At 40.3% G+C, this 26,937-nt stretch overlaps 1 protein-coding gene across 2 annotated transcripts in view; it reads left to right on the top strand.

The window, feature by feature from the left end:
• Nucleotides 1-26,937, top strand: part of limch1b (LIM and calponin homology domains 1b) — a 415,809-nt gene that overhangs the window by 193,122 nt on the left and 195,750 nt on the right. For both annotated transcript variants that reach the window (XM_069924806.1, XM_069924805.1), the window contains exon 3: nucleotides 23,557-23,626. In XM_069924806.1, the coding sequence (XP_069780907.1) occupies nucleotides 23,557-23,626 (70 nt within the window). The remainder of the gene's footprint in view (nucleotides 1-23,556; nucleotides 23,627-26,937) is intronic.

Genomic DNA, 26,937 nt, shown 5'->3' with positions numbered 1-26,937 from the left:
TGCTAATAGAAAACAGGCTAATCTGTAACATATGAATTGCTCTATAGCCATGGGACCAATCAAAGCAAAGTAAGACTTCTGTGAACCTTTGTTCTTTGCAGTTCTGCAGTAGGTTGATGTCAGCTTGCAAACATGCAATGCTTATTTCACAAAGATATTTTGCCTGATTTCTCCTCTTCCCACTGTAGGATGGGTAGGGGAAGAATTTTAGCTGCTGCTTTGACCCAGGCTTGATTGACTTAGTTGAAGATCAGTAAATGTGGAGTGACGTCTCTTGCCAGAAACAAAATTTATCCCACTAGCCGTAAGAAAAGTAGACAAAGTGCTACATCAAGGCATAGTCACACCGCATGCTCTTGTCTGCACTTTAATTTTCTACCCGGGCATCCCAGCCAGAGATCAAAGTAACTTTTCAGACCTTGTTTTCTTTTCAATGAGAGATATCGGAGATAGCTAGTCCCTTGTTCTGAGTTCATACAGCTGGAGGAAGACTGGAAGACAGAGAAGAGAACTTTGCTTGGCTTTTCTTCCTCTGTGATTTAGTTGGTTATTCATGTAGGGGTGTCAGAAAGGAACAGGTAGGTCTGGGCATGTATGCCGACATCTCTGCATATCAGCTGTGCCTCAGTTGGCAGTCCTCCTGCAGCTTGATTCAATTCCCGCCAAAGACCTGAAAGCAGTAATTTGGTCTGTTGGGAAGAAGGTACAGGAAACTGAGGTCCAGCACCTCTAGGTTTAAGAGTGGTATTTAAAAGACTGAGGTTTGTTCTTTTAAAAGCTTTTTAAAACAGCTTTAGGAAATCATGCAGTGACAATTTAATGCTCAAGAAATAACACAGAGAAGGGAAGTCACGTGACGGAGTAGTGGCTGGTCGGGTGGAACCAGGCCTCTCCAGAGAAAAGAAAAAAAAAAGTGTGAAAAAACAGAGGTCAATAAACATAAAATACAGGAAGAGAAAGATAAAGTTACAGAGAAGAGACAGAAGATGGCACCCAAAAGAGAAAAAGTAAGAATAATAGTGAAAAGGGAAGAAGGAAAATCACTGGAGAAGAAAGAAGAAGGCCTTACCTGCACGACGGAGCAGAGAGCCACCATGGAGAGGAGTGGCCGATCTCCGGTGTTGGTGAGTCCCCAGAGGAGTGGTGTCCTCCCAACCAGCAGACTTCAAAAATGGCTCTCAGAGCCAAGAAAAGGTGTGCACACTGCGCATGCGCGAAGAGTTACGCATGCGCAGTGTGCAAGTAAAAGAAAAGGTTAACGCCGGCAGGAGGGGGACTCAGCTGAGGAGCGGCCAGCTGCAGAGCGGGCAGCTGAGAGAGACGCCCAGTATCAGGGCGTTCGGCTGGGGGAAGTAAGCAAGAAAGAAGAAGAGTGGCGAGAAAGAGAATGAAGGGCTAGAAGAGAGTGAGCGGCAACAAGGCATCCGGCAGGGGGACGACATGCGGCCCAACAATGGGTCGACCTGCAGCAGGGGACCCAGCGGCGGATCGACCTGCAGCGGGAGGCCCAACAACAGGAGACAGCAGCTGGAGGCCCAGCAAGGATACAAAAGCAGCTCACCAGAGAAGGATGAAGATGCACAGATACAGAGAAGAGAAGAAGATGACACAGACATAGATACAGACACAGAAGAAGAGGAGGAAGAAGACCAAGAATTTAAAAGGAAAGAAGAAGGTAAAATAGAATGACAAAGTTTGGATAAAGCCTTTTTACAAATGAGGTAATTAAAAGAATGGCTATCATTAGAATTTAGTTCAATCAAAAGAAAAATGAAAAGAGCTGAAGACAGAATGCAAAGCTTAGTGTTGGTCATGACTGAAATAGGGAAAAGAGTAGAAAATGTGGAGGAATGAGAAGCTGCTGTAGTAACGGAGCTAAATGATTTAAGAGGGAAGTTGGAAGAGAGCGAAAAAAAATTAGAGAGACACCAGATTTATTGTCACAAAAAATTAACGTATTGGAAAACTACAGTAGACAAAACAATATAAAAATAGTGGACATGAAAGAAGGCAAAGAATGGTCAGATATGAAGGAATTTATAAAAGGATGGATCCCGAAGGTGCTGGGAATGACAGATTCACATGAAGAAATAGAAATTGAAAGGGCGCATAGAGCGCTAATACCAAAACCGCCACCACATCAAAAACCAAGATCCATATTGGTAAAATTTCTAAGATATACAAAAGAGAAAACATACTGGAGCAGGCAAGAAAGGTTAGAGAAGACAATAAGCCGCTGGAATATAAGGGACAAAAAATATTTTTTTACCCAGACATAAGCTTCGAACTTTTAAAGAAGAAGAAGGAATTCAACACGACGAAAACAATCTTATGGAAAAAAGGATATAACTTTATATTAAGACATCCAGCAGTACTAAAAGTATTTATTCCTGGGGAACGGAATAGACTGTTCTTGGACGTAAAGAAAGCCCAAGAATTTGCTGAACATTGCAGGACAGGAGAAGATAGGAGGAGGAGTGACAAGAAGGATGACCGGCAAGAAAATATACAAAAATATGTAAAAATATAAAGTAAAAATAATGTGTATATATAAAGATTTAAATATGGATAAGAGAAGGGGAAGAAGGGGAAAAAAAGAAAGAGGACTTTGTCATATGTATAGGAAAATAGTGTTCTCGGGGGGGGCTGGGGGGGAGAATAATGGTCACTGCGAAATCGGTTGACACTTGTGAGTAAGTTCGCAAACCGAATGGAAAGGGGAGTTGTGGTTGCCGTCAAGGGACAAGGGGCAATCCAAGGAGGGGAGGTTCATTTGGGGTTAAAGGGTTATTGCTTCTGGGGATTGTTGGGGTATTTCATGTCTTAAGTGCGTTGTCATATATTGAGATTAGAAAGGAAAACTTAAAAAACAATAATGGAAAAAAAGGGGATGGAGGTGGTGAAGAGGTGGAAAAGAAGTGAAAATAAAGATATAAGATGGCCACGTTGGACTATATGACTATAAACATTAACGGAATATATAACCAAGTTTAAGTGTATCCCATTGGGAAAAAAAAATCACATATAATTTAAGAGACAAAGTTGCAATGTTTGAAAAAACCTGGAAACCATATGTGGAACATAACAGAAAGAGCAGGCCTAGGACCACCACCACCTAAAATGATAAGAAGATAAACACAATCAGATTTAATGTGAATAAGTAGATTTTTTGTTTGTATTCCTTTTGTATAATAAAGATATTGTTTTATTGTATTTTGTATGTCCAATATTTACTGTTTTTGGAGGGGGTGGGAAGGGGGAAGGGAGGGATGGAGGAAAAAAGAGAAAATGTCACTGTGAATATTTAAAGAGATGTATCAGTAAATATATTGGTTGATATGGTTCATAGTGCGATAAATAAAGAATTACAATAAAAATGACACAGATGAATCCTATATGTTGCTTCTGTTTTTATCCATTAACACAATTGTATTTTATTTCCATAAAGATACTTATGATAGTAGATGATCAAATCCCCATCATGAGATAAAATTATGTAGCTGTGAAGTCAGTGGACATCAAGGGGAAAACATTCCAATGGCTGGAATTGTATCTTGCACAAAGGAAGCTGTGGTCATCAGAGGTGAATTAATCCATTCCTGGGATATCACTGCAGTGGCCACTTGAGGCACCCAGCCTTCTTCAGCTATGTCATCATGGACCTTCCCTCCATTGAAAGGTCAGGAGTGGGACTGCTGGTTAATAGTGTATAATGTTCATATCCATTCACAAATCCTCAGGCACTAGAAAGTGCCAAGCAATAACCATCGCCAACAAGAGTGTCTAACCATCTGCACTTGATGCTTACTGTCACTGTGTCCACCACTATCAATTAACCAGAAGCTTATCCTAACCAACCACTTAAAAACTGGCTAGAGAGCAGGTCAGTGAGCCATTTATGCTTTTTTGGTACTTAAGATTTTAACAATTGAGGAAATTTCATAATAAGGGGTTAGTAAAGGAAATTGACTTTGAGATAAATTGTCCTTGATCTTATTGGATGGTAGAGGAGGCATGAGTGACTGAATGACCCACTCTTGCTTCAGTTTCTTATGTTCTTAACAGACTTATTAATTTTCTGTGAGAGAGAGGATGAGTTGTAGGTAAATAAGTGGGGGACTGGGGGCAGAGGGAGGACTGGGTGCGATGGGAAATAGGACTGATGGGATTGTTCTTTTAGTAGCCAGAATGGACTGAATGCCCTCCTTCTGTTACAAAATAGATAATATTTAATGCTGCAAGACCTCCTAAACATAATGGTACTCAAATTAAATACAAGACAGTCTAATGCATGGTTGCTTTAATAGTAACTCACTGCCACACAAGACTTGGAAAACTTTTCTACCTTCACACCATAACCCAGCTTTTTATTGCTTGGCTTTAATTGTATTTTAAGTAAAGTAAACCAGTGACACTGAAGACTTTTCAGGACAAAATGTAATGAAGCCACTGATTAAAAACAGCGGGGGGTTGTAGGTCATTTGATGTGATTAGACGGCATGAGCTCGTGGGCTGAAAGGGCCTGTTATTGAGCTGCATGTCTGCATTTCAAAAAAAAATTAAAAATGGTGACCTAATCAGAGTTTAATATTTCCAGACCTAAATTAAAATTGGGAATATAGAGCTGTAGAGCAACAAATTGATTTAAATCTACCTTGTACATAATCAAGAAAGCTATTTGTTACCTTTGTCACAACAGGGCTGAAAGAAAAAGAAGTTTAATAAAATATCTAATATAGTGCAGCATTGTATTAACTTTAGCTTCCATACCTCGAAGAAGGTATTTTCCTGAGACTTGGTGCAAAATGGATTCACCAAAATTTATACTGAGGTAAATGTCTTAAATTAATAAGGTAGTTACATAAGCCTGGTTTGAAGCATGATGTATGAGGGGCAATTCCAAAGGGGGACATGGTCATAGGCTACCATATATATAATATATATGCGTGTGTGTGTGTGTGTGTGTGTGTGTGTGTGTTTAAAGAAATATACTTTTATAAGATTTAAATGGTATTGCAAAAACAAATGCTGTGTGTGTGTGTGTGTGTGTGTGTGTGTGTGTGTGTGTGTGTAGATATTCAGCATGACACTGATATTTTCATTCCTTGAAGATGTGTTTTATGAAAAGCCAAAGTATTACAATATGCCACATGGTTTTGAAGTTTTTAACATTTGAGGATAATACAAGGAGAACTTTCCTTTGCAAGCTGTCAGAGTGATTTGATTTGCTTTTTATACTATTTTTAGTGTGCAAGTTACTTGCCCATACTAAATTCCACTCTTGCTATTTTTCACAGTCATTATTTTAAATAGGCTAATGACTGCAGTAAAGAACATGCAGAACAGAATTTATTGCTAGCCAGGATGTTGAAAGTATCACTGGAAGTATCCTTTTCCAGATCATTTATGTATATCGTGAACTGATGCAGGCCCGGCCCCCCAACTCACCACAAATTAGCAACTAGAAAAACACCCCTGTACCCCAATCCCAGATTTTTATTGGTTAATCAATTCTCTATCCATGTGAATACATCACCCCCAATCTATGCATCCTTATCTTCCACATGTCTTTTATGCGGCTCCTTATCAAACACCTTCTGGAAACCCAGATTACCAATGTCCATCGGCTCCCCTCTATCTACTGCACTTGTTATTTCCTCAAAGAATGCCAATAAATTTGTCAAACAGGACCTGCCTTTGCTGAATACATGCTGTGTCTGCCTGTTGGATCCATTTCACTCCAGATGTCTTGCTATTTTTTCTTTAATGATGGTTTCAAACATTTTTCCAACTACAGATGTTAAACTAACTGGCCTATAATTCATTGCTTTTGCCTACATCCTTTTTTGAATAGTGGTGAAACCCTAACCCTAATCCATTGGGACCTGCCCAGAGTCCAGAGAATTTTGATAAATTATCACTAAAGCCGCAAATTCTACCATTTCTTTCAGTATCCTGGGTGCATTTCTTCAGGATCAGGGGACTTATCTGCCTTTAGACCCTTAAGTTTTCTGAGTACTACCTCTTTAGAGATCACTATAACATCCAGGTCCTCACCTCCCATCTCATTCATAACATCAGTTGTTGACATATCTGATGTGTCCTCCACTGTGAAAATTGACACAAAATAGTTATTTAAAGCTTCAGCAATTTCCTCATTATTCAATATCCAATTTCTTGTGTGTACCACTTGAAACCAAAGTTAAAATTTTAGCCACCTTTTGAGCTTTATATAAAAATGTTTACTATCTGTTTTTATATTTTGTTTTAATCTTTTCTCATAGTTTATTGTCCCTCTCTTTATTGCTTGCTTTATGGTTCTTTGTTGCTTCTTAAAGTTTTCCCAATCTTCTAGTTTCCCCACTGTTCTTGGAGAGCTTTTAGTTTGATGCCTTCCTTGATCCTTGGCTAGCCCCATCACTGTCCTTGCTTTTAACTGGAATATACTTCTCTTGAGCACTGTAAAAACCCTCCATTGTTCCTCAACTGTCCCTCCGTAGAGCCTGCATTCCCAGTTTACTCTAGCCAAATCCTCTGTCATCCCCATCTAGTTTCGCATAACACACTTATTTTAGGCATAACACACTTATTTTAGACTGAACTATTGTACCCTCCATTTGTATGATAAACTCAATCAGACTATGAACACGTTCTAAGAGGATCGCTAACTACAAAATCAATAATTTTACCTGTCTCATGGCACAGGGCCAGATCCAAGAAAGTGTATTTTCTTATAGATTCAGTCACAGGCTTCTCAAGAAAACCATCACGTATGCATTCTATGAAGTCCTCTTCAAGGTTGCTTCGACCAACCTGATGCACCCAATCTATGTGCACGTTAAAAGTCCCCTATGATCAGCTTTGACGTTAATTATAGAAATGCCAGATAAGTAAGAGATTATGTACAGATGGTGCCTTAATACATTGTTAAAGAAGTTGGAGCTTTGTAGCTTTGTTAGAACACAGATGGACATGTTCTGTGAGACCAACTGTACCTCTACTCCAGATAAATTTCTCCTTTGGGGGTGCGTGGCAGGATGATGTAGGGTGAACACGTGGGTGGTCATCTCTCCTCAGCTGGACAGTTTAAAACCCAAACTTAATGAACTGATAAATATCTAAAAAGTTAAGGAAAAGTTTCTTTTGTTATGAGAAAGAAAGAAGCAAAAAGAGGGAAATCACAACAATAAAAAAAAAACTTATATTTTAAAGTGCTGGGATATCCTCAAGGCGTATTTAAGAGGTCAAATGACTGGATACACTAAAGCAATCAAAAAGGAATACATTGTATTTCTCATAGTTCCGGAGCATAGCTTTTCCCATGTTTCATTCTTTATGTTTAGATCTCGTTCCCATTTTTACAATAAACATGTGGTTATGCATGAAACAATATAATTGGTTACATAGGCTATACACCATGCCCCAAAAGTTAAATAAATGGGACCCAACAGTCTCAGACAGATGTTTTCACTGTAAGAAGGAAACGGGAACAACAGTACATGCAATTTGGGCATGTGAGAAAGTGGAAAAGTTTTGGGAAGATCTAAACCAGGATTTAAATAAAATCACAAAAAGCAACATACCAAAAAATCCAGAGATCTTTCTTCTAAGTAATATAAGAAGTAAAAAACTTGGACTTGATTTGGATGGAGCACAAAAAAGATTTATTATGATAGCCTTAGCTGTAGCAAAAAAATGTATTATGTTAACCTGGAAATTAGAAGATAGCCTGAGAATACAGCAATGGTACAAAGAAATGAATAAATGTATTCCATTGGAAAAAATAACATATAATTTAAGAAATAACATCACATTATTCGAACAAATTTGGGAACCATACATGGAACACAACAGAAAAGTCCTACCGCGGACCTCCACCACCTAAAATGACAGAAAGAGAAGAAGACGAAATGAACTGACCCAGTATATAAAAGTAGAAGACTCAAATTTCTTGTTTATTTTCATTGTGTGATAACATTGTTTAATGGGTTTAATGTATCATATATGTTGAATGTTGAGTGGGTTGGGAGGGGAGGTGAAGGAGGGAGGGAAGGGAGGGGAGAAAATGGGAGAAAATGACACTGTGTATATTCAAGAGGGAAATGTTTGTGTGTATTTTGGTCAGTATGGTTCATAATGTGAAAAATTAAAAAAAATTAAAAAAAAGGAATACATGTGGGAAGTGGAAATTACTTGTTTAGAGAGTGACTTTAAAAAATTCGGCTCTGAAGAACAATATAGTGCACTAAGAAACAAAAAAAACTGAAATAGAATACGCTTCAAACATAAAGTATAGAAAAAGCCAAAATGAGGTCAAAACAAAAATATTATAAATTGGGGGAGAGAGCCAATAAAGTCCTCTCTTGGCAGTTGAGAATAGAACAGGCTTCAAGGACAATCAATGCAATACAAACTGGGAATGACAAGATCTCGTACAAGTCAGGAGAAATTAATGAGACTTTTAGGCGATTTTATGAACATTTATATCAGACAGAATTGGCATGGGTGCCAGATAAAATCAATGAGTTCCTGTCAAAATTAGAACTACCAAATTTAAACCTAGAAGAACAGGAAGGGTAAGATCTCCCCTGGACAGAGGAAGAAATAGGAAAGGCATTGAGTTCACTACAGATGATCAAATCTCCTGAGGAGGATGGATTCCTGCCTGATTTATTGATACCTCTTTTTATGGAGGTGGTAGACCAAGTGATTGAGACCTATGCCCTCCCAGTATCCTTTTTGACAGCAATTATTATGGTAATTCTCAAAAAAAGGCAGGGATCCATTGAAACTATCCTCTTACAGAATAATCTCTTTATTAAATACAGAATATAAGATTATATATGCCAAAGCCCTGGCAAATAGATTGATGAAACATTTGCTGAAATTAATAAATAAGGATCAAGTGGGCAAGAAGCCGACAACATAAGTAGGGTGCTGAGTATAATGCATCTGGCACAGTCAAGGGATGAAAGAAGCATAGCTGTAGCCCTGGATGTAGAGAAGACATTTGACAGACTGGAAGGGGATTTCTTATTCAAGGTGCTGGAAATTGGGGCTATGGCCAAATTTATAAATTGGACAAGGGTGTCATACCACACATCCAAGGCTAAAATTGTGACCAATGAGCAAATTTCTTCAGCCTTCCACTGTCAAGAGTCTGAAAACAAGGGTGTCCATTATCTCCAGTTCTGTTCATACCTACTATGGAGCCGTTGGCTGAGACTATTTGCCAGACATCAAGGGAGTAGGCCAGGAGGTACACAAAATCATTCTATTTGCTGATGATATGCTGATATATCTGACAGGCCCACCTCACTGACAAAAGGCAAAGGAGGAAAAACCCAACACCCAACCCCAACCAACCAATTTTCCCCTGCAACCGTGTCTGCCTGTCCCGCATCGGACTTGTCAGCCACAAACGAGCCTGCAGCTGACGTGGACTTTTTACCCCCTCCATAAATCTTCGTCCGCGAAGCCAAGCCAAAGAAAAAGAAATATCTGACAGACCCAGTAAACTCACTGGCCAGACTGCACTCAACTTTGGAAAACTATGGAGAGGTCCCTGGGTACAAGATCATTTGGGTTAAGAGCAAAGTCATGCCATTTACTAAGGGGGAATTATAGTCAATATCAAGAGAATAGTCATCTGAAGTGGCCGCAAAATGGGATCAAATATACTAAATAACCTAAATAATTTATATAAGCTAAACTACACCCCCTTGCTCAGGAGAATCGAGGAGGACTTAAATAATTGGATGACCCTGCCTATTACGCTGGTGGGCAGAGTCAACTGTGAAAAAATGAATGTGTTGCCGAGCTTCTGAACTCTTCCAAACACTGCCCATGGCGCAGCCCTGGAGAGTCTTTCAGAACTTACATTCACATGTTAGAAGGTTTTTGTGGAATGGCAAGATAGCCAGGATCTCAATGGAAAAGCTAACCTGTGACTTTAGTCTGGGCAGATTAAGGTTACCAGACTTCAAGAAATATTATTGGGCAGCCCAGTCAAGGTATATTGCCTCATTATTTGAGGAGGGAGGTGTACCATCCTGGGTACAAATTGGTCAATACACGATGGGTGAAAGGTAGTAGGAGACTTTATTTATAAGTGGGGCACCAAATTATTATCTGGCAAAAAAGACAGCCCCATATTAAAACATATAAATCCTATATTGGAACAAAATGAATCGGTATGTAGGTCTAAAGTGGGGCTGTCCCCAAAAACACCCCTGACTCTGAATCGATCAGTCACATTGACAGTGACAGCAAGATGCTGGATGTCTGGTGTTGAAAGGGGGGGTCAGATGTATCAAGGACAGTTGTGAATGGGACCGACTAATGTCATTGGAGCAACTCAGAAATAAATATGACTTGACAAATAAGACATTCCTCTGCTACCTTCAGATAAAATCTTTTTTATAGGGACAAATTAAGTCCATGCATGACCTTACTGATGTGCCATGACATAGAGAACCTGATTCAAAAGGGGAAGACAAGGCAGTTCATCCCAGCGATGTATTTACTCCTCCAAGTGGAAGCCCCTAAACTGGGCCTTCACAAATCAAGTCAGACTTAGGAACAATGATTGATGAGCGGTGCTGGTCGGACCTGTGTTGGAGCCGCATGACTGGTGTAGGCTGGGGAAATATAACTTTCTCCACCTGCTATATTTGACACTGCAAAAATTAAATAAGGCTAAACCAGAAATTTCAGACCAATGCTTCAGATGTGGCATTGTGACAGGAACCTTTGTGCACGTAACCTGGACATTTACCAAGGTGAGACCCTTCTGGGTAGAACAAGGCCAAGACCAAGATAAAAAAATCATAGGTAAATAATTCCCACAGGACCCAGAGCTGTTCCTATAGGGAAATATGTTGGAGATAAAGCTTAAGATGAAACTGTCCAAATTCCAAATTCTTTTTGTAATGATCACATTGGCAGTGGGCAGGAAGTGCATAGTGATTACCTGGAAATCTGACTCTCACTTGGGCATTGCACGCTGGAATGCAGAAATGCAAAGCTATTTTCCCCTGGAGAAAATTACCTGTAAATTAAGGAAAAAATATAAAATTTTAATAAAAATTTGTCAACCATATTTAAATTTCATAGGAGCACAGTATGGATCTGTGTATCTTGCTGCCCTGCATTCCTGTCTATCCTTCTACTGAGGGAGGGGTGGGGTGGGGGGGGAGAGTCTATTCCAGCCCAATCAAGTAAAGTCAAGAAAAATGTAACAGCCTGGGCATTGACTTTCAGGCCATGACAAATCCCTGAGGTGTTCCCTACCTTTATTGTGGGTGTCTTGAATGTTGTCCGAAATTGTGGTCTGTCGAGTGTGGCGAGGGGTAGAAAAAAATGGCTTGAACTCAACAGTGAATTTTATATATATTGGATAACTGTAAGTTTTGTTTGATTACTGGAAATTGTTTGTTTGAATTTGAAAATCTATAAATAAAATATTAAAAAAAAAGTCCCCTATGATAACAGCTGTTCCTTGCTTGCATGCCTCAGATATTTTTTGGTTTATTACTTGTTCCACTGTAATACTATTATACAGTCAACTCCCACTAGTGATTTTTCCCCCTCTTTTCTACTTCTAATTTCTACCCAAATGGACTCAACATTTTGCTCATTAGATCTTACATCATCTCTCACTAATGCCCTGATCTCATCCTTAACTAAGAGCGCAATCCCACCTCTCCTTACCTTCCTGCCTGTTCCTCCTTACCTGATATCCTTGGATATTTAATTCCTAATAATCTCCACCCTGCAACCATGTTTCTGTAATGGAAACTAAATCATACCCCTTTGGGGCAGCATGGTTAATGTAGAGATTATCGCAATGCTGTACAGCACCATCGGGTCTTGGGTTCAAATTCGGCGCTGTCTGAAAGGAGTTTGTATGTTCTCCCTGTGTCTGCGTGGGTTTTTCCTGGGGACTCTGGTTTCCTCCCACCATTTGAAATGTACCGGAGTTGTAACTGGGTGATACGGGCTCATGGGCTGAAATGGCCTGTTACTGTGCTTTATGCCTAAATTTAAAAAACTTTTAAAATTTGACATTTAAAAAATTATATTGATTTATGTTTCAAATATTACGTGCTTTTATAATCTGGTAATCTTTGCCTTTTTTTATCCCCTCTACTCTTACTTTTCTCTTTTTTAACTTTTGCTTTATTCTATCCACACTCTTCTATTTTATTCTTCTCTCTCCAATCTATTGAACCCGACCCCCCCGCCCAAAACTATTTGGTTTAAAACCATGTCCACAGACCTAGTTAAGTGATTTGTCAGGACCCATGTCCCATAACAGTTCAGATGGAGTCCCCTTTGAGCTCTTCCTTCCTGGTGCCAATTTCCCATGAATAAGAACCTATTTCTGCCACACAAAACATTGAGCCATGCATTGAACTCTCTAATCTTCTGGACCCTGTGCCAATTTTCAAGTGGCTCCGGTAGTAATCAGATATGACCACCTTTTTAATTTGATCCCTAGATCTTCAAATTCCCTTAGCAGAACATCCTTCCTCATTCTACCAATGTGGTTGGTACCCGCATGGACCACGATAACTGGATCTTTTCCCTCCCAATGCAAATTCCTCTGCAAGTCAGATAAGATATTCCAAACCCAGGAACCATGAAGGCAACACAGCCTTTGGGATGCTCTATGCTTATGACAGAGAACTTTGACTATTCCTCAACCAACCAATTTTCCCCTGCATCCACTGCAACCGTGTCTGCCTGTCCCGCATTGAACTTGTCAGCCACAAACGAGCCTGCAGCTGACATGGACATTTACCCCCTCCATAAATCTTCGTCCGCGAAGCCAAGCCAAAGAAGAAGACTACCCTGATTACCTCAATATTTCCCCTCTCTCTCCCCTCTTAAATGGCTTCCTGGTTAGGTGACTCATCCTTCCTACAGTCCCCACTCTTATCCACACAAAGAGTAAGAATCTCAGACTTGTGAGACAAGATCAAGGTCTAAGGCTCCTCTAGAACTGTCTCTTGGATCCCACTACCTGCTTCCAATACCCCTAAGTGTAAAGCCCTGCAAAATGTAGTGGACATAGCCTAGGACATCACAGACAAAACTCTTCCCACCATCGAGAGCATCGACAGGGAACACCACCATCAGAGAGCAGCAGCAATCATCAAGGATCTACATCACCCAGCACACGCTCTGTTCTCACTGCTCCCATCAGGCAAGAAGTATAAGTGCCACAAAACCCGCACTATCAGGTTCAGGAACAACTGCTGTCCCTTCACCATCAGACTCCTCAACCACAAACTCAATCAGGGACCCACTTAAGGACCCTTACTTGCATTTTATTGATTTTCTTTCTCTATTGCACTGTCAGCTTGTTTACTTTTCTTTATTTGTTTATATATGTACATTGAGTACATTTTTTTGCACTACCAATACATGGTAATTCAGCCTAGCTCGCAGGTAAAAATGATCTCAGGATTTTGTGATCTCGTTTATGTACTCTGACAATAAATCTGAAATCTGAACAGGCCCTTCCAGCAAATGAGCCCACGCTGCCCAATTACATCCATGTGACCAATTAACCTACTGACTCCATACAACTTTGGATGGGTGAAGAAACCAGTGCACTGGGAGGAAACTCATGTGGTCATGGGGAGAATATACAAACTCCTCACAGACACAGCAGATTCAAACCTGGTCGCTGGCGCTGTAATAGTGTTGTGCCAACTGTGTTGCACTGCGGCATGGACGTGGATATCCCACTGATTGAAATAATGTATGATCCAATGCAGTCTGTAGGGAATTTTGACATCCAGCACCTCTGATGATACCAAGCTGGATGAACACCCAACTAGATGGATGCACTCTCTTAGATAGCAAACTAAGAAGTGAAAAACTGTGATTTTGATGACTTATTTGTGCTGTCATAGAAAATGAAATAAAATTGACATATTCGCATTGACTTAAAGTAAAAGAAAATGTATTATTGTGATGTTTAAAATAATATGACATTTTCTGATCATCTCAGGGAATGAGACCTATAAATGTTGCATAATCATACATTTAGTTGTGCAGAGTTAAAGGAATTTTATGTCAGTGATTTATGACTTAGTACAGTGTTTAAATATTAATTTACATTTCAATCAATAAAACTGAACATTTTCAATCTTTTATTTACAGTCATAATAATATGTAAAAACAACAACACCTTGTAGTTACTAATAATGAAGTCTCCAACAATTCACCGATTCTACAAAAGCTGTTGAAGCAGGAGCAGGGTACTTCTGGCAGTAACCTATCAATGTGTGTGCAAGTACCAGAAGGTGCTGTATAATATTGAATTCTTTATGGTCATGTGTGGCAAGTAACAATCTTTTAAAATTTAAACATACAGCACAATAGCAGGCCATTTCAGCCCACAGTTCCATGCTGCCCAATTTACACCCAATGAACACCCCAGGTACATTTCAAACAGTGGGGGAAAACCCACGCAGACCCAGGGAGAATGTACCAACTCTTTACAGACAGTGCAGGATTTGAACCCCCATCTCAATCGCTAGCGCTGTAAAGGCATTGTGCTAATTGCTACACCAACCATGCCACCAACAGTGAAAGCTTTGTTTTGGGCACTATCTCGGCAAGTCATCTAATACTTAAATACAGTAGAAAGTGCAATAATTAAACAAAAAATGCAGAGTATAGTCTCACAGTAAGTCATGCCAATTTTATCACAGCCTCAAATTTGGACCTCTAGACATCACTGTAATGTATTAGCCAGTGTCTGATTTAACTCATGGTTATCTTTGATTTAGGAGGTTCTCGCTGCACTCCAGGAACTTGAATAGGTTAGTGGCCTTAACTTCTCAGTGCAATATTGGGAGAATAATCCACTCCTAGTCATGTCATCATCCTGAAGAAATGTTAAACTAAGTTCATTTCTGCACCATGAAGCAGATATAAAAGATTCCTGGACATGGTTTAAACTAGCTACCACATAACCCTTAAGCAATGCTTTGAGGAGGGTTCTACTGAAGTGAAAAATATACTTCATTTCCAGAGATGGTGACTGTCCTGCTGAGTGTTTCCAGCAATTTCAGTTTTTATGAAATTATTAGTTGCCTGTCTGAACCAGAAATTGTGGCAGATATGTCAAAGAGATTCATGGTTTGAGGTGCAGAGTTGAATTTCTGGTTTACTGCGGGAATGTTTAGAATTCTATTTCACAAGAGAAAAGAAAGACCTAGGTGCATAACAATGAAAAAAAAATAGATTGTATTGTGTATTTCAATTTCTCTGTCATATTGTTTTTGTCTCAAAATGATTTATGTTATCAATTAGCTGGGTGACCCTTTCAAAAATGCCAGTGGTCTCTAACAACATCATATCCATCAGAACAGATAGAAAACATTTGAATGTTTGTATAAAGCCAAACTCAATCTAATTTGTCACAATAAAGTTAATTTGAAACCTCAAACGCATTTTCCAATTTTGTAAAATAATAATGAATTAGAGCACACCAGAATGGGAAATTTCTTTATTTTTATGAATATGAGGCCATGTTGCCAGGAGAGTTGTAAAATGTTACATGATGCCTAATAGTTCTAAAAGTAGAAATGTAGATCTTGTCTAAAGGCTATGGTGCTTTAATACTGTGTATAAAATGGTGGAGGTGATTTTATGGCTTGCCAGAAATCGGTGCCTTTTATCTGGGAGCCAGGGTGCAGAAAGTCAAGAGCTGTGGATGTTGTCTATTTGGACTTTAGTAAAGCTTTCGACAAAGTTCCCCACAGGAGGTTAGGAAAAAAGGTGGAGGCATTAGATATAAATAAGGAGGTAGTGAAATGGATTCAGCAGTGGTTGGATGGGAGGTGTCAGAGAGAAGTGGTAGAAAATTGTTTGTCCAATTGGAGGCCGGTGACTAGTGGAGTTCCTCAGGGTTCAGTCCTGGGTCCACTATTATTTGTTATATATAATAACGATCTGGATGTAGGGGTGGAGAATTGGATAAGCAAGTTTGTGGATGACACAAAGATTGGTGGTGTTGTGGACAGTGAGGTAGATTACCGTAGATTAAAAGGTGATTTAGGAAGGCTGGAGGTGTGGGCTGAGAAATGGCTGATGGAATTTAATACAGATAAATGTGAGGTGCTACATTTTGGAAAGGCAAATTTAAATAGGTCATATACATTGAATGGTAGACAATTGAGGAGTGCAGAGCAACAAAGGGATTTAGGAGTTATGGTAAATAGTACCCTCAAGGCTGATACTCAGGTAGATGGTGTGGTGAAGAAGGCATTTGGAATGTTGGCCTTCATAAATCGGAGTATTGAATTCAAGAATAGGGAGGTTATGATGAAATTGTACAAGGCATTGGTGAGGCCAAATTTGGAGTACTGTGTACAATTTTGGTCACCAAATTATAGGAAAGATATAAAAAAAATAGAGAGAGTGCAGAGAAGGTTCACGAGAATGTTGACAGGATTTCAGGGTCTGAGTTCCAGGGAAAGGTTGTGCAGTCTGGGGCTTTTTTCTCTGGAGCGTAGAAGATTGAGAGGGGACTTGATAGAGGTGTTTAAGATTTTAAAAGGGACAGACAGAGTAAATGTGGATAGGCTTTTTCAATTAAGAAAGGGGGAGATTCAAACTAGAGGACATGGTTTAAGATTGAAGGGGGAAAATTATAAGGGGAACATGAGGGGAAATTTCTTTACGCAGAGGGTGGTGGGGATGTGGAATGAGCTTCCGGCAGACGTGGTCGAGGCGGGATCATTGGTTACATTTAAGGAAAGACTGGATCGTTACATGGATAGGAGGGGACTAGAGGGGTATGGACTGGGTGCTGGTCAGTGGGACTAGGAGGGTGGGGATTTGCTACGGCATGGACTAATAGGGCCGAACTGGCCTGTTCTGTGCTGTAAGTGGTTATATGGTTATATGGGATGATTATTGACCTCAGTAGTCAGGCCCTGGACCAATGGGGGGCTCCATGTTAAGTAATAGGATGCTTTATGACCTATTATTGAAATCATTAATTATTGAACAAGGAAAATACAGTTGTCGTTATCATTTATCATCATCATCAGAAAGTGGGTTAAGAAGAGAACATTGGTATTTTGAAACTGGGATTCTCCTTTTTTCTAGTGTTTTTGGTGTCTAATTGAACTGAGTCACAAATAATAGAAATTGGAGAAAAACGCAACATTCAAGTTGTGAAGGTAGCTTTCACCCTGAATCAATTAGTAAAATTTTACCTGCACTGATCCTGAAAGTAGCTCTCACCTCACAGCCATGGCATCTCCTAGAAGTGAGTCACTCCATAGAAACACACTTCATGGCTGCCACAGAACTTTAGTGCCCACTGCCTCTCTTGTGTTTTGGCAGCAACAAAACTATTATTCCTTGTTGTCTGTTTCTGTCAAATCTGTGCCTTAGGTTTTCCAACTCCCCTTGTTTTTCTTTCTGACTGCATCATTTTCACTGACCTTGTATTGCTAATCAATTTATGGAATTAATTTCAATCTGAACACAAGATCAGTCCACCTTCAGTGGCTGCACTAAATAGATTGTTTTCTGAGGCAAAAGCCATGGAGAGATTTTCTGAGGCAAGTTGGATGAAAGGAACACTCTTTAGACACAAAGAAGTTACCATCTTTTTACACTTCCATCCCCTATATAGGTCTCAAAACTCCTTGATTCTTTCTTGACAAGAGTCTTAACCAGTCCCCCTTCACCACCACCCGCCTCCCCCAGCAGAAATTGTTCTTACCCTCAATAACTTCTCCTTTGACTCATCCCACTTTCTCCAAATCAAAGGAGTAGCCATGGCTACCTGCATGGGTCCAAGCTATGCCTGCCTTTTTGTTGGCTTTGTGGAGCAATCTATGTGCAAGTCTACACAGGTAAGGCTCCTCAACTCTTCTTTTGCTATATTCACAACTCTGTTAGTGCTGCCTTGTGCACCAATAATGAGCTTGTCAATTTTATTCACTTTGCTGCTAACTTTCATCCTGACCTCAGATTCACTTGGTCCATCTCTGGTGACACTCTCCCCTTTCTTGATCTCTCTGTCTCCGTCCGGGAGACAAGCTTTCTACAGACATTTTTTATAAACCTACCTACTCCCACAAATACATCAACTATACTTCTTCACACCCAGTCCCCTGCAAGGATTCTATTCCTTTCTCTCAATTCCTCTGTCTCTGTTGTATCTGCTTCCAAGATGAGGTCTTCTTTGGTGGAGTCTGGAAGTGAAGCCAGACATGACGTCACCCCATGTCACTGCGTCCCTGGTCCAGAAGTTTGATTCTCAGCAACCAGAAATGATGGCAGAAGTGGGTTGGCCCAAGATGGCGACATGGGTCCTGGTCCGCATGTGGCACTGCTAAAGTGGGGCTTAGAGCAACATATCCTGGCATGGTGTCCTTTCCTTTGGCAGTTCGAGCAGATCATGCCATGGGCTGGGCAGTAGTTTCCCAGGTGTTTGCTTTGTCTGCAGTAGTTGCACTTCATGTGCTCAGTGGTGGCAGCGGCAGTCAGAGGCCTCGAGTCCCAAGATGGTGTCACCCATTCTCCCCACTTAGCAGTCATGTGGCCCACTGAGTAAGCCTCCATATCCTTTTGGGTGCACCACTTCCTGCAGGGACCGATCGCCTTTCTCCAGGAGTCATTCCCTCATTTGATGGGAGCGGAAGACAGTGACTACCTCGTCACAGATGAGCTTCCCCTGGTAGGTTGCTGCAGTCACATCCCGGCCACCCACAGTCTCGCCCCAGCTCCTGCATAACCCTCACAAAATTGTCGACCAACTCACCTGGGTCCTGGCATTGGGAGCCCAGGTGGAGGTATGCATATATTGCATTCCTCAGGGCTCTGTTCTGCTGACTGAGTAGGGCTATTGCCTCTTACTATCCAGTGCAATCACAAATTATTTAGTAGGCTCAGTGGCCCACCACTGCGAGGAACACATCGTACCATTCATTATTGGCTGTGATTTTGTGGCACCTCAGGTAGGCCTTTAAATAGTGTAGCTACATATCAAACTTTATGGAGGCTTCTGGTTCCTTTGAATTGACCTCCAGCTTCTCCATTTGGATTGCCTTGTCCATGGCACTTTAAAATTCTGATCAATAAATTGTAACGCGATCAATGACCACTCGCAGACACGAAGCAAGAGTCAAAGCCTTTATTGCTCAGAAGACAGACATGTCTCTACATGCTGCTGGTTCACATCCAAGGCAGGTATGAGGGAGGAGACGAGGGCTCTCGGCCCTTATTAGGGGATCTTATGGGGAGGAGCTACAGGTACAGTAGGCGGGCCAGCCTGCCCAGCCCAGTGAGGACATGACCGCAGTACTTCATTCCACCACAACTTCCCAAGGATCTGATATAGACTGCCACCGTCTGGGAGGGTGGTGGATAGAGTCATTGACAACCTTTAAAAAGCATCAAAATGAGCACTTGAATCAATAGGCATGGAAACCTAAGGGCGAATTGCTGGAAAGATGGGACTAATAAGAAGGAGTCCCTTCACAAATGATGTCTGACCCACTGAGTTTCTCCAGCAACTAATTTTTGCTTTAAATATGCTACATTCCTTTTAAAGAATTACCGTAAAGAGAATTGTGGTTCCAGAAATTCTTTGTTTGTAAAATAATTTCATGTTACCATATTTGCTGCTTCTAACAACAGAAAAACAAATAATTCAATGTAGCAAGAGTTCACAAAGTTGAATGATGGGTTGTTATTTTGTAAGTATTTGATGGTGATGCTGTATCTTCAGATCTAAATACTTAGAAATTATTGCATTATTTTCTGAGTTTCATGCATTATCAAAGAATACACACAGGAGCTGTAGGGATAAACACTACATAATTTTTTAACTTAATGGTCATGAAATTATAGAGGGGATAAGCTTCAATTTCCTGAGTTTCCTTTTGGCAGGCAAGAAATCCCACTGGTAACCCAAAATTATGCCGCAAAATAGATTTCTCCTGGTTGACTTGACAGTCATAATTATTTGCATTTCTGTGCCACGTTTACAGAAAAGCAACACAGAACATTTCAGAGTGTGGATGAATGGTATACACAGCAGTTTGAGAGGAAAATGGAAAAGCTTTAGGTTCTTGAGAAGGGAAAATAAATAAAAAGTGGCATTCTAGAGCTCAGCCATGAAGCTGAAAATGAATGGGAGGATTTTGAGCTAAAATAACAGGGTGACCACATGCTGCAATATACATGAATAATTTAAATGACATTTCAGTTGGGGAGTGTGATGATACATCACAGGCTGCTGTTCACCTCCTCAGATGTGTGGTACCCTCATATATCCAGGGTGGGAACCAAGCAAATATCAACTACTCTGCTGCATTTATAATGGACCATATGAGGGATGGAGAAAGTAGTGGGAGTTGGGGGGGGGGGGGACGGACTGGTTGAAGGGAGGTGGCTCAAGTGATAAGCCGGATGGGTCCTGTTCAGTGGAAAATAAAATCAGTGAGCGTCTTCAGAAGAGAACTGGACCAACAGTCACTTGAGGCAGGATCATTTCCAGGAAGATGCACATTTTTCATTTTCCAGGCAGTATGGTCAAGACCAGAGGCATCCAAGTTTTAATCATCAACTATCTGGGCAGTATTTCCCATCTATTGTAAAACCTGTCTACTTATCAACCATTAAAATCAGTGGAATTAAAATTGAATGAGCAGATCCATCAGGTTACAGCTGAATTAATTTTCCTTTTGTTGACCCCATATCTCTTTCTTTGGCAACTGTCTGACTGTTTGCAATTTTGCTACTTGGGGAAGTTTCGATCTAGATATTTATTCTCCAATTAAGATTTCCATCTCTTGAAAGTAGAATGGCTCTAATCTTTTCTTAGCTAATCTGCCACTGGAACTCTCATCCATGCTCTTGTTATCTCCAGATGTAATTATTCCAATGCACAGCTTGCTCAGTCAGCTTCTTTCTTATGTAAACTTGTCATCAACGTTACACAGCCACGTTCATTTTCCCATTACCTCTAAGCTTGCTTCAAATTAAAAATTTCCATCATCCTATTCAAATATTTAATTTCTACTTGCTGCCCCCTCCCGACCCACAATTGATTGCCTTCTCCAAACAGCCATGCTCCTCCAAGTCTCACCCTATGTTCCTAATTTTAATTGCTTCGTGTATTTAGCTGCAATGTTAGTTTGAGAACTCTGCACTAAATCTCCTGGGCATTCCACCTCTCTATCCTCCATCCATTAAATCGTTTTTCCATCATCCATCCTTGTATCTCCTGATGTGATAAGAATTATCGTGGAATATTTCACTCTGTTAAAGGCAATGAGTTTGTTCAACTGAAGGAAATGTCAGGTCATGTGGGCCTCAATGAATGGAAAATGCCACAGCAAAGTAACAACTACTTAAAGGGAAGGTAGAAAGTTAAAGATCGATGCTACTTCCCTACATAACCAAATTAATGTATCGTACCTGGATAATGATGGTAATGACAGCATGTAAAAAAAAACAAAAGAAGGAACATCTAGGTTCACCAGAGGTGACTGAACAAAACAGTGATCATTGTGGATCAAACAGCATTTCATGTCGTGATTAAAGGAGAAATGTTAAAAGAGATGTGCTATATAAGTTGGTTATGCCTTTATTACTGCTCTTAAAAAAGACAAACAGAGCCTTCCACTTTCCTTTCATGGCATTCCCAAACTGCTGTATGCCAAAAGAAGCTGTAAAGTGGGAATGTACAAGTGGAGACAAGAGACTAGTAGCTTAAAGGTGGGAGCATGGGACAGGACAGAACACTTTAAGAGTAAAACTGATAATGGTGGTAATGAAGATGATATAAAGAGAAAGTAAACAGCAGTAGCCATCATGCAGGGAGTTGTGCACAAGCGTGACAATATTTTCTTAGTTCTAGAGTTAATCATAGTTCTCTCCTTTATGTCCTTTTCATTCACAATAATTTTGAAGGAAAGGATACTGGTGGAATAATTCAGTAATGCTTCTTCAAGAGTAAATCCAGAGGATTAATTCCTTCTTCATGTTTGTTCCTTTTATTCTCATTACGTGATCCTGAAAAATCTATAATTGCATGCATTTGAAAAGTGCATGGCCTGAACCCAGAAAACCAAACATGTTTTTAATTATATTTTTTAGGACTAGACAATTGATGTGCCAGGCAAAGTGCTTTTGATAATTTTATTCATATAATTTCTTCTTTTATTGTAATAGAGCCCTGGAAAAAGCACATTTTCCCAAAGTGACCATGTTATACTGTATTTGCATCCTTTGTTCTCTAACATTTACAATTCTAATTAATAAGAATATTTATACTAATAAATACTAACTGGCAAAAAAAGTCGTTAGGCTGCTTGCTGGGGCAAAGTGCTGTGCTTTCATATGTTACTCTCTAGCCTCAGGTTCAGGCTACAAAGCATTCTGAACTTCTGATGCTAGTTTTCTACTACATGTTGGCCTCTTGGGTACAGATTTTATGCCAGAATCTGTATGAAACTAACCAATCCACATGGGCTTTGAAATTTTGCATGAGTAGATTTGTTTCCGCAGTACAGATGCACAATGGATGCACTATAGAAGCAATTGAATTCATGACCCACCAATAAGAAGGTTTCAATAGTGAAACATTATCTCTCATAATCCACTGTAAAGCAGACTCGATCATAATTATAGGGCTGACTCTCGTAATTTTGAGCAGTGTCAGCGGCCAGGAAGCAGTGTGAAGGAGTTTGAATAACTCATGGAAATCGCTTTGCCTTCCCTTCACATTCCACCAAAATGTGAGAAGCCAAAATAAACTCCCATATTGCCAAAACCTAAAGTGATAAAGCACCCCTTAAAGGTGTCAACAGATACCGCAGCTTGTTTGGCTTCAAATAATAAATGATTCTGGCTTTAATGCAGACAGAACAAAGGTGAATGGAGTTGAATGGGTACTTCCTGAGATTGACATTTACCAGATTACAATTTTTGTTTTGTTATAATTGGATAAAAAGTAATTATATTAAACTATTGTTTGCTTCACCGTCAATTAATGTAACATTAAGAGTTAACCACTCAAGATTCACCTTAATTGCTGATGCCTGACAGTTCTAAATTGAGACTTGGATTAGGTTATAGCATGTACACATACAGAGATTTTACTTTTGGTAATATAAGGTGAGAGCACCATTCTGTATTGATGCATCTATTGTCAATTCTAAATTGTCTGTGCTTTTTTGAAATTCTGGATTGTTGTTTCTCTTTATATCAATATTTTTGAAGTCTCCATTACGGTGCAATAGGGTTAACTGACATCAGTATTTACATGACTCATGCATGCATTCAGTGTACAGAAACATTTGGGTTTGTTTTTCCAGGAGCTCTGCAAAAATTAGACTTTATTCAACTTTCCACCTGTCTGCAATATTTATTTATTCCAGTAACTTGATAGATCATTTATTAATTGCAAGCAAGTTTTCTGGCTGAGACCGACTTCATACAATTAGCTTCAGCCAAAAAAAAATGAGGCAAATAAATTTTGAGTCTTTTTATTTTTAATCATAGGTTATTAAATGCCATAAAGCCTGGGGCTGTGAAGAAGATCAATCGTCTGCCAACTCCCATTGCTGGACTGGTGAGTTTTAGGATCTTATTTTTCCTTAAAGTTTAAAAGTTCAAAAATAATTTTACATTATGCAATGCCTGCTTTCTTGAAACAAAGATAGAGTGTAGTTGGTTTTACTTAGGGAAATGTGGCAGCAACCTCACACTAGCACTGCCTGGCAATCTGTTTGCAGGTGAATAAATGATCTGTATTAGTGGTATTGGCTGCAGGAGGAGATTGTCATTTCAGGTTCTGTGTTGGAGAAATAAACTGATGCTATAAAAATGACAGCTGCAGTTTCATTTCGGTATTTATTCCAAAGAATGGAACCTATAACAATGCAGCATTGCTTTAAGATCACACTGGACTGCAAGCACAGTTTCCCATTATCACCTGAACTTGGTGTAGAAGGAAGCCAAAGAGAAGTTTTTGAATATCACATTCTTTTTTTTAAATCATAAATTTATCTTTGGCAGGAAGAGGGTGAAAACTTTGAAGAAAATGACAAGGCCATGTTGTGATTGGGTCCGCCAGTTTCTCTGGGCTCTCTGATGGCATGTAATGAGTTTAAACGAAAGAATTGGGCAAACATCAACAGAATTACAGACATCTGTTACTTCAAGAGGAAAAATGCTGGAGTGAAATTCTAATGAACTTAAATTGTGCTCTACTCCTATTAATTAGTACATGCTCAATAATCTCTCTGGTTCACCAAGTACAAATACTTGGCATTAATTAATTTTCCAGTCAGGAAATCAAACTATGGACATCTTTGAAGGAAAGCTATATGAATCATTGGTGTGTTGATCAATCACTGTAAATCCCAGAAATTTGACATGCCATCTACAGCTGTGACTGTGTATTAAACTCAATGAAGTTCTGTTGAGATCTGTTATTGAAGGTCAGTTTAGATTAAAACATAAATTTAATCTGATTATATGTTAAATTTTGACCTAAGAAATGTAGCAATTCACAAACCTGATCCAAGCTCCATCATCATAGTTGTACCTGGGAACCACCTTCCCCCCTCCCCCCCCCCCCCCCCCCCCCGAACCACCCTCAATCAGGCCCCTCGCACCAGCAGTTAATCACAATGCCCTCCATATACAGCAACTCTACCTATGAGGTTCTGAACTGCCCCAACAGACAGGTGGTGCAAATAGAGGATAAATATTTGAGTGCATTAAAAATGTAAAACATGTTCATCTGCATTGAATATTACAATAGGCTCTGGATTTTGTACTTTTACTGCAGCATCAATAACAGGTCCCTGAATTCTAGATATAGGATCTGTGCTGTGTGATGCTGATTCACATCTGACACTTTGCTCTGCATGACTTCCACAGACAATGTAACATATTTTAAAATCATGTTAATGTCCAAATAACAGAATTTGTTTGGTCCTGTTTATTGACAATATTGAGCTAACTATCAGGTGAAGAAATATTGTGTTAAGTTCTTTAAGTTTTAATAATTGAAATGGTTTTAAATTATTAAACATGGTTACCAATTTAATGAAGATCTAGGCCTTTCATAGCAACTTAGTTGAGTATTTTAGAAGGGTTAACTTAACAGGTTCAACACCCAGGAACAGGCCATCACTGTTATTTATATATATGTTTTAAAAAATCAGTTTAACAACTATGGTATACCGTTTATTGGACTGGTAGAAAGAGATAAAAATGTCTATGTCAGGTAAGTAGTCTTTATAATATGACAACTATTGCCACAAAAACAAAATTAATTCCCCCATAACTCAGGATTATGTCCTGTTTAAAAGTAGACAGTGACTAAACCCCAAAGGGAGAGGAGGTGTGAAAGGACATCTTCAGCGCGAAAGGACTCAGGAAGAAGCCAACATGTCAGGGTTTGCATTGGGTCTGGTGGAAGATGATGAGAGGACAGAGGACGTATGATGTTGGTGTGATTGTAGCGCAGATAAAACCTCACACTTGACTAGAGGGAAGAACTAATGTTTTTATTAGCTTACAACACAGGTAGGGTTCATGAACAAGCTTCAGAGGGGTTCTGGGTTTAGGCAGGAAACCAGGGTTATATCTGAGCCCCCGGGAAATGGGACCAATTGTCAGTACAGGAGACTTTTAGTGAATCCCAGTTCACTACATTCACCCCTTCCTTCGGAATTAAGGGTCTGTGGATGAAGAGAACAAGGATCAGAAGCCGGTAATAGACACAGAAGAGAAATATTTACAATACTAGGCGATCCAGGGGTCTGCAGATCCTGGTTGAGCACCTTTGCACTGGGGGTCCTTGGGCTCCTTGAGTCTCCTGGTCCACCTGTGATGGAAGGGTAGTGGGCTGGGGCTCCAGTTCGACAATAGAGGAGGGTCCACTCTCCTCCTGAACTGGGTCCCCTGAGCGGAGGTGGGAAGAAAGAGCTTGGCAGCTCATGGGGCACCTGAGGCAATGGATCCACTGTTCTGGTGGGTGCCAGGTCCCCATGGAGACCATGTCTTCCATGCCTTCCAGGTACTCCACGTAAGCGTACATGGGGTTGGCATGGAACAGTTTCACACTTTCCACCTGGGGGTCGGTCTTGCTTCTCCTCATGTGCTTCTTGAGAAGGAGTGGACCAGGACTAGTGAGACTGGCTGGGAGTGTAGTCCCTGATGCCAACCTTCTGTCAAATGAAAACATGAGCTCATGAGGAGTAGCATTGGTCGCAGTGCAGAGCAGTGACTGAATTGAGTGGAGCGCGATGGGGAGGACATCCTGCCAGCACGAGTCTGGAAGGCCTTTTTGCTTCAGGGAAAGTTTGACAGCCTACCAGATCATGGCATTCTCTTTTTCAACCTGCCCGTTCCCCTGGGGGTTGTAATTGGTAGTCCTGCTGGATGCGATGCCCTTCACCAGCAGGTACTGACACAGCTCGTCGCTCATGAAGGCTGAGCCCCGGTCGCTATGAATATAGCCGGGAAACCCGAACAGGGTGAAAATAGAGTCTAGGGCCTTCTTAACAGATGAGGCAAACATGTCTGCGCACGGGATGGTGAATGGGATGCGGGAGTACTCATCGATGACTGAGAGAAAGTAGATCTTCCTGTTCGTGGATGGGAGAGGTTCCTTAAAATCGGCGCTGAGCCGTTCAAAGGGCCTGGATGATTTAATCAGGTGCGCTTTTGCGGGGCGAGAAAAGTGCGACTTGCACTCCGCATAGACCTGGCATGACCTGGTCATTTCCCTGACATCTTCTATTGAGTAGGGCAAGTTGCAGATCTTGACAAAATGAGCCATGCAGATGACCCCTGGATGGCAGAGCTCATTGTGTATGGTTCACAGTTGACCGGTGTGTGCAGAGTCACAGCATCCCCTGGACAAGG

Source organism: Narcine bancroftii, chromosome 3 (genome assembly GCF_036971445.1).
Source record: "Narcine bancroftii isolate sNarBan1 chromosome 3, sNarBan1.hap1, whole genome shotgun sequence".
In the NCBI taxonomy this organism is placed as follows: domain Eukaryota; kingdom Metazoa; phylum Chordata; class Chondrichthyes; order Torpediniformes; family Narcinidae; genus Narcine; species Narcine bancroftii.
The sequence above is the reverse complement of the archived record's forward strand: the minus strand, read 5'-3'. Positions and strand labels throughout refer to the sequence as shown.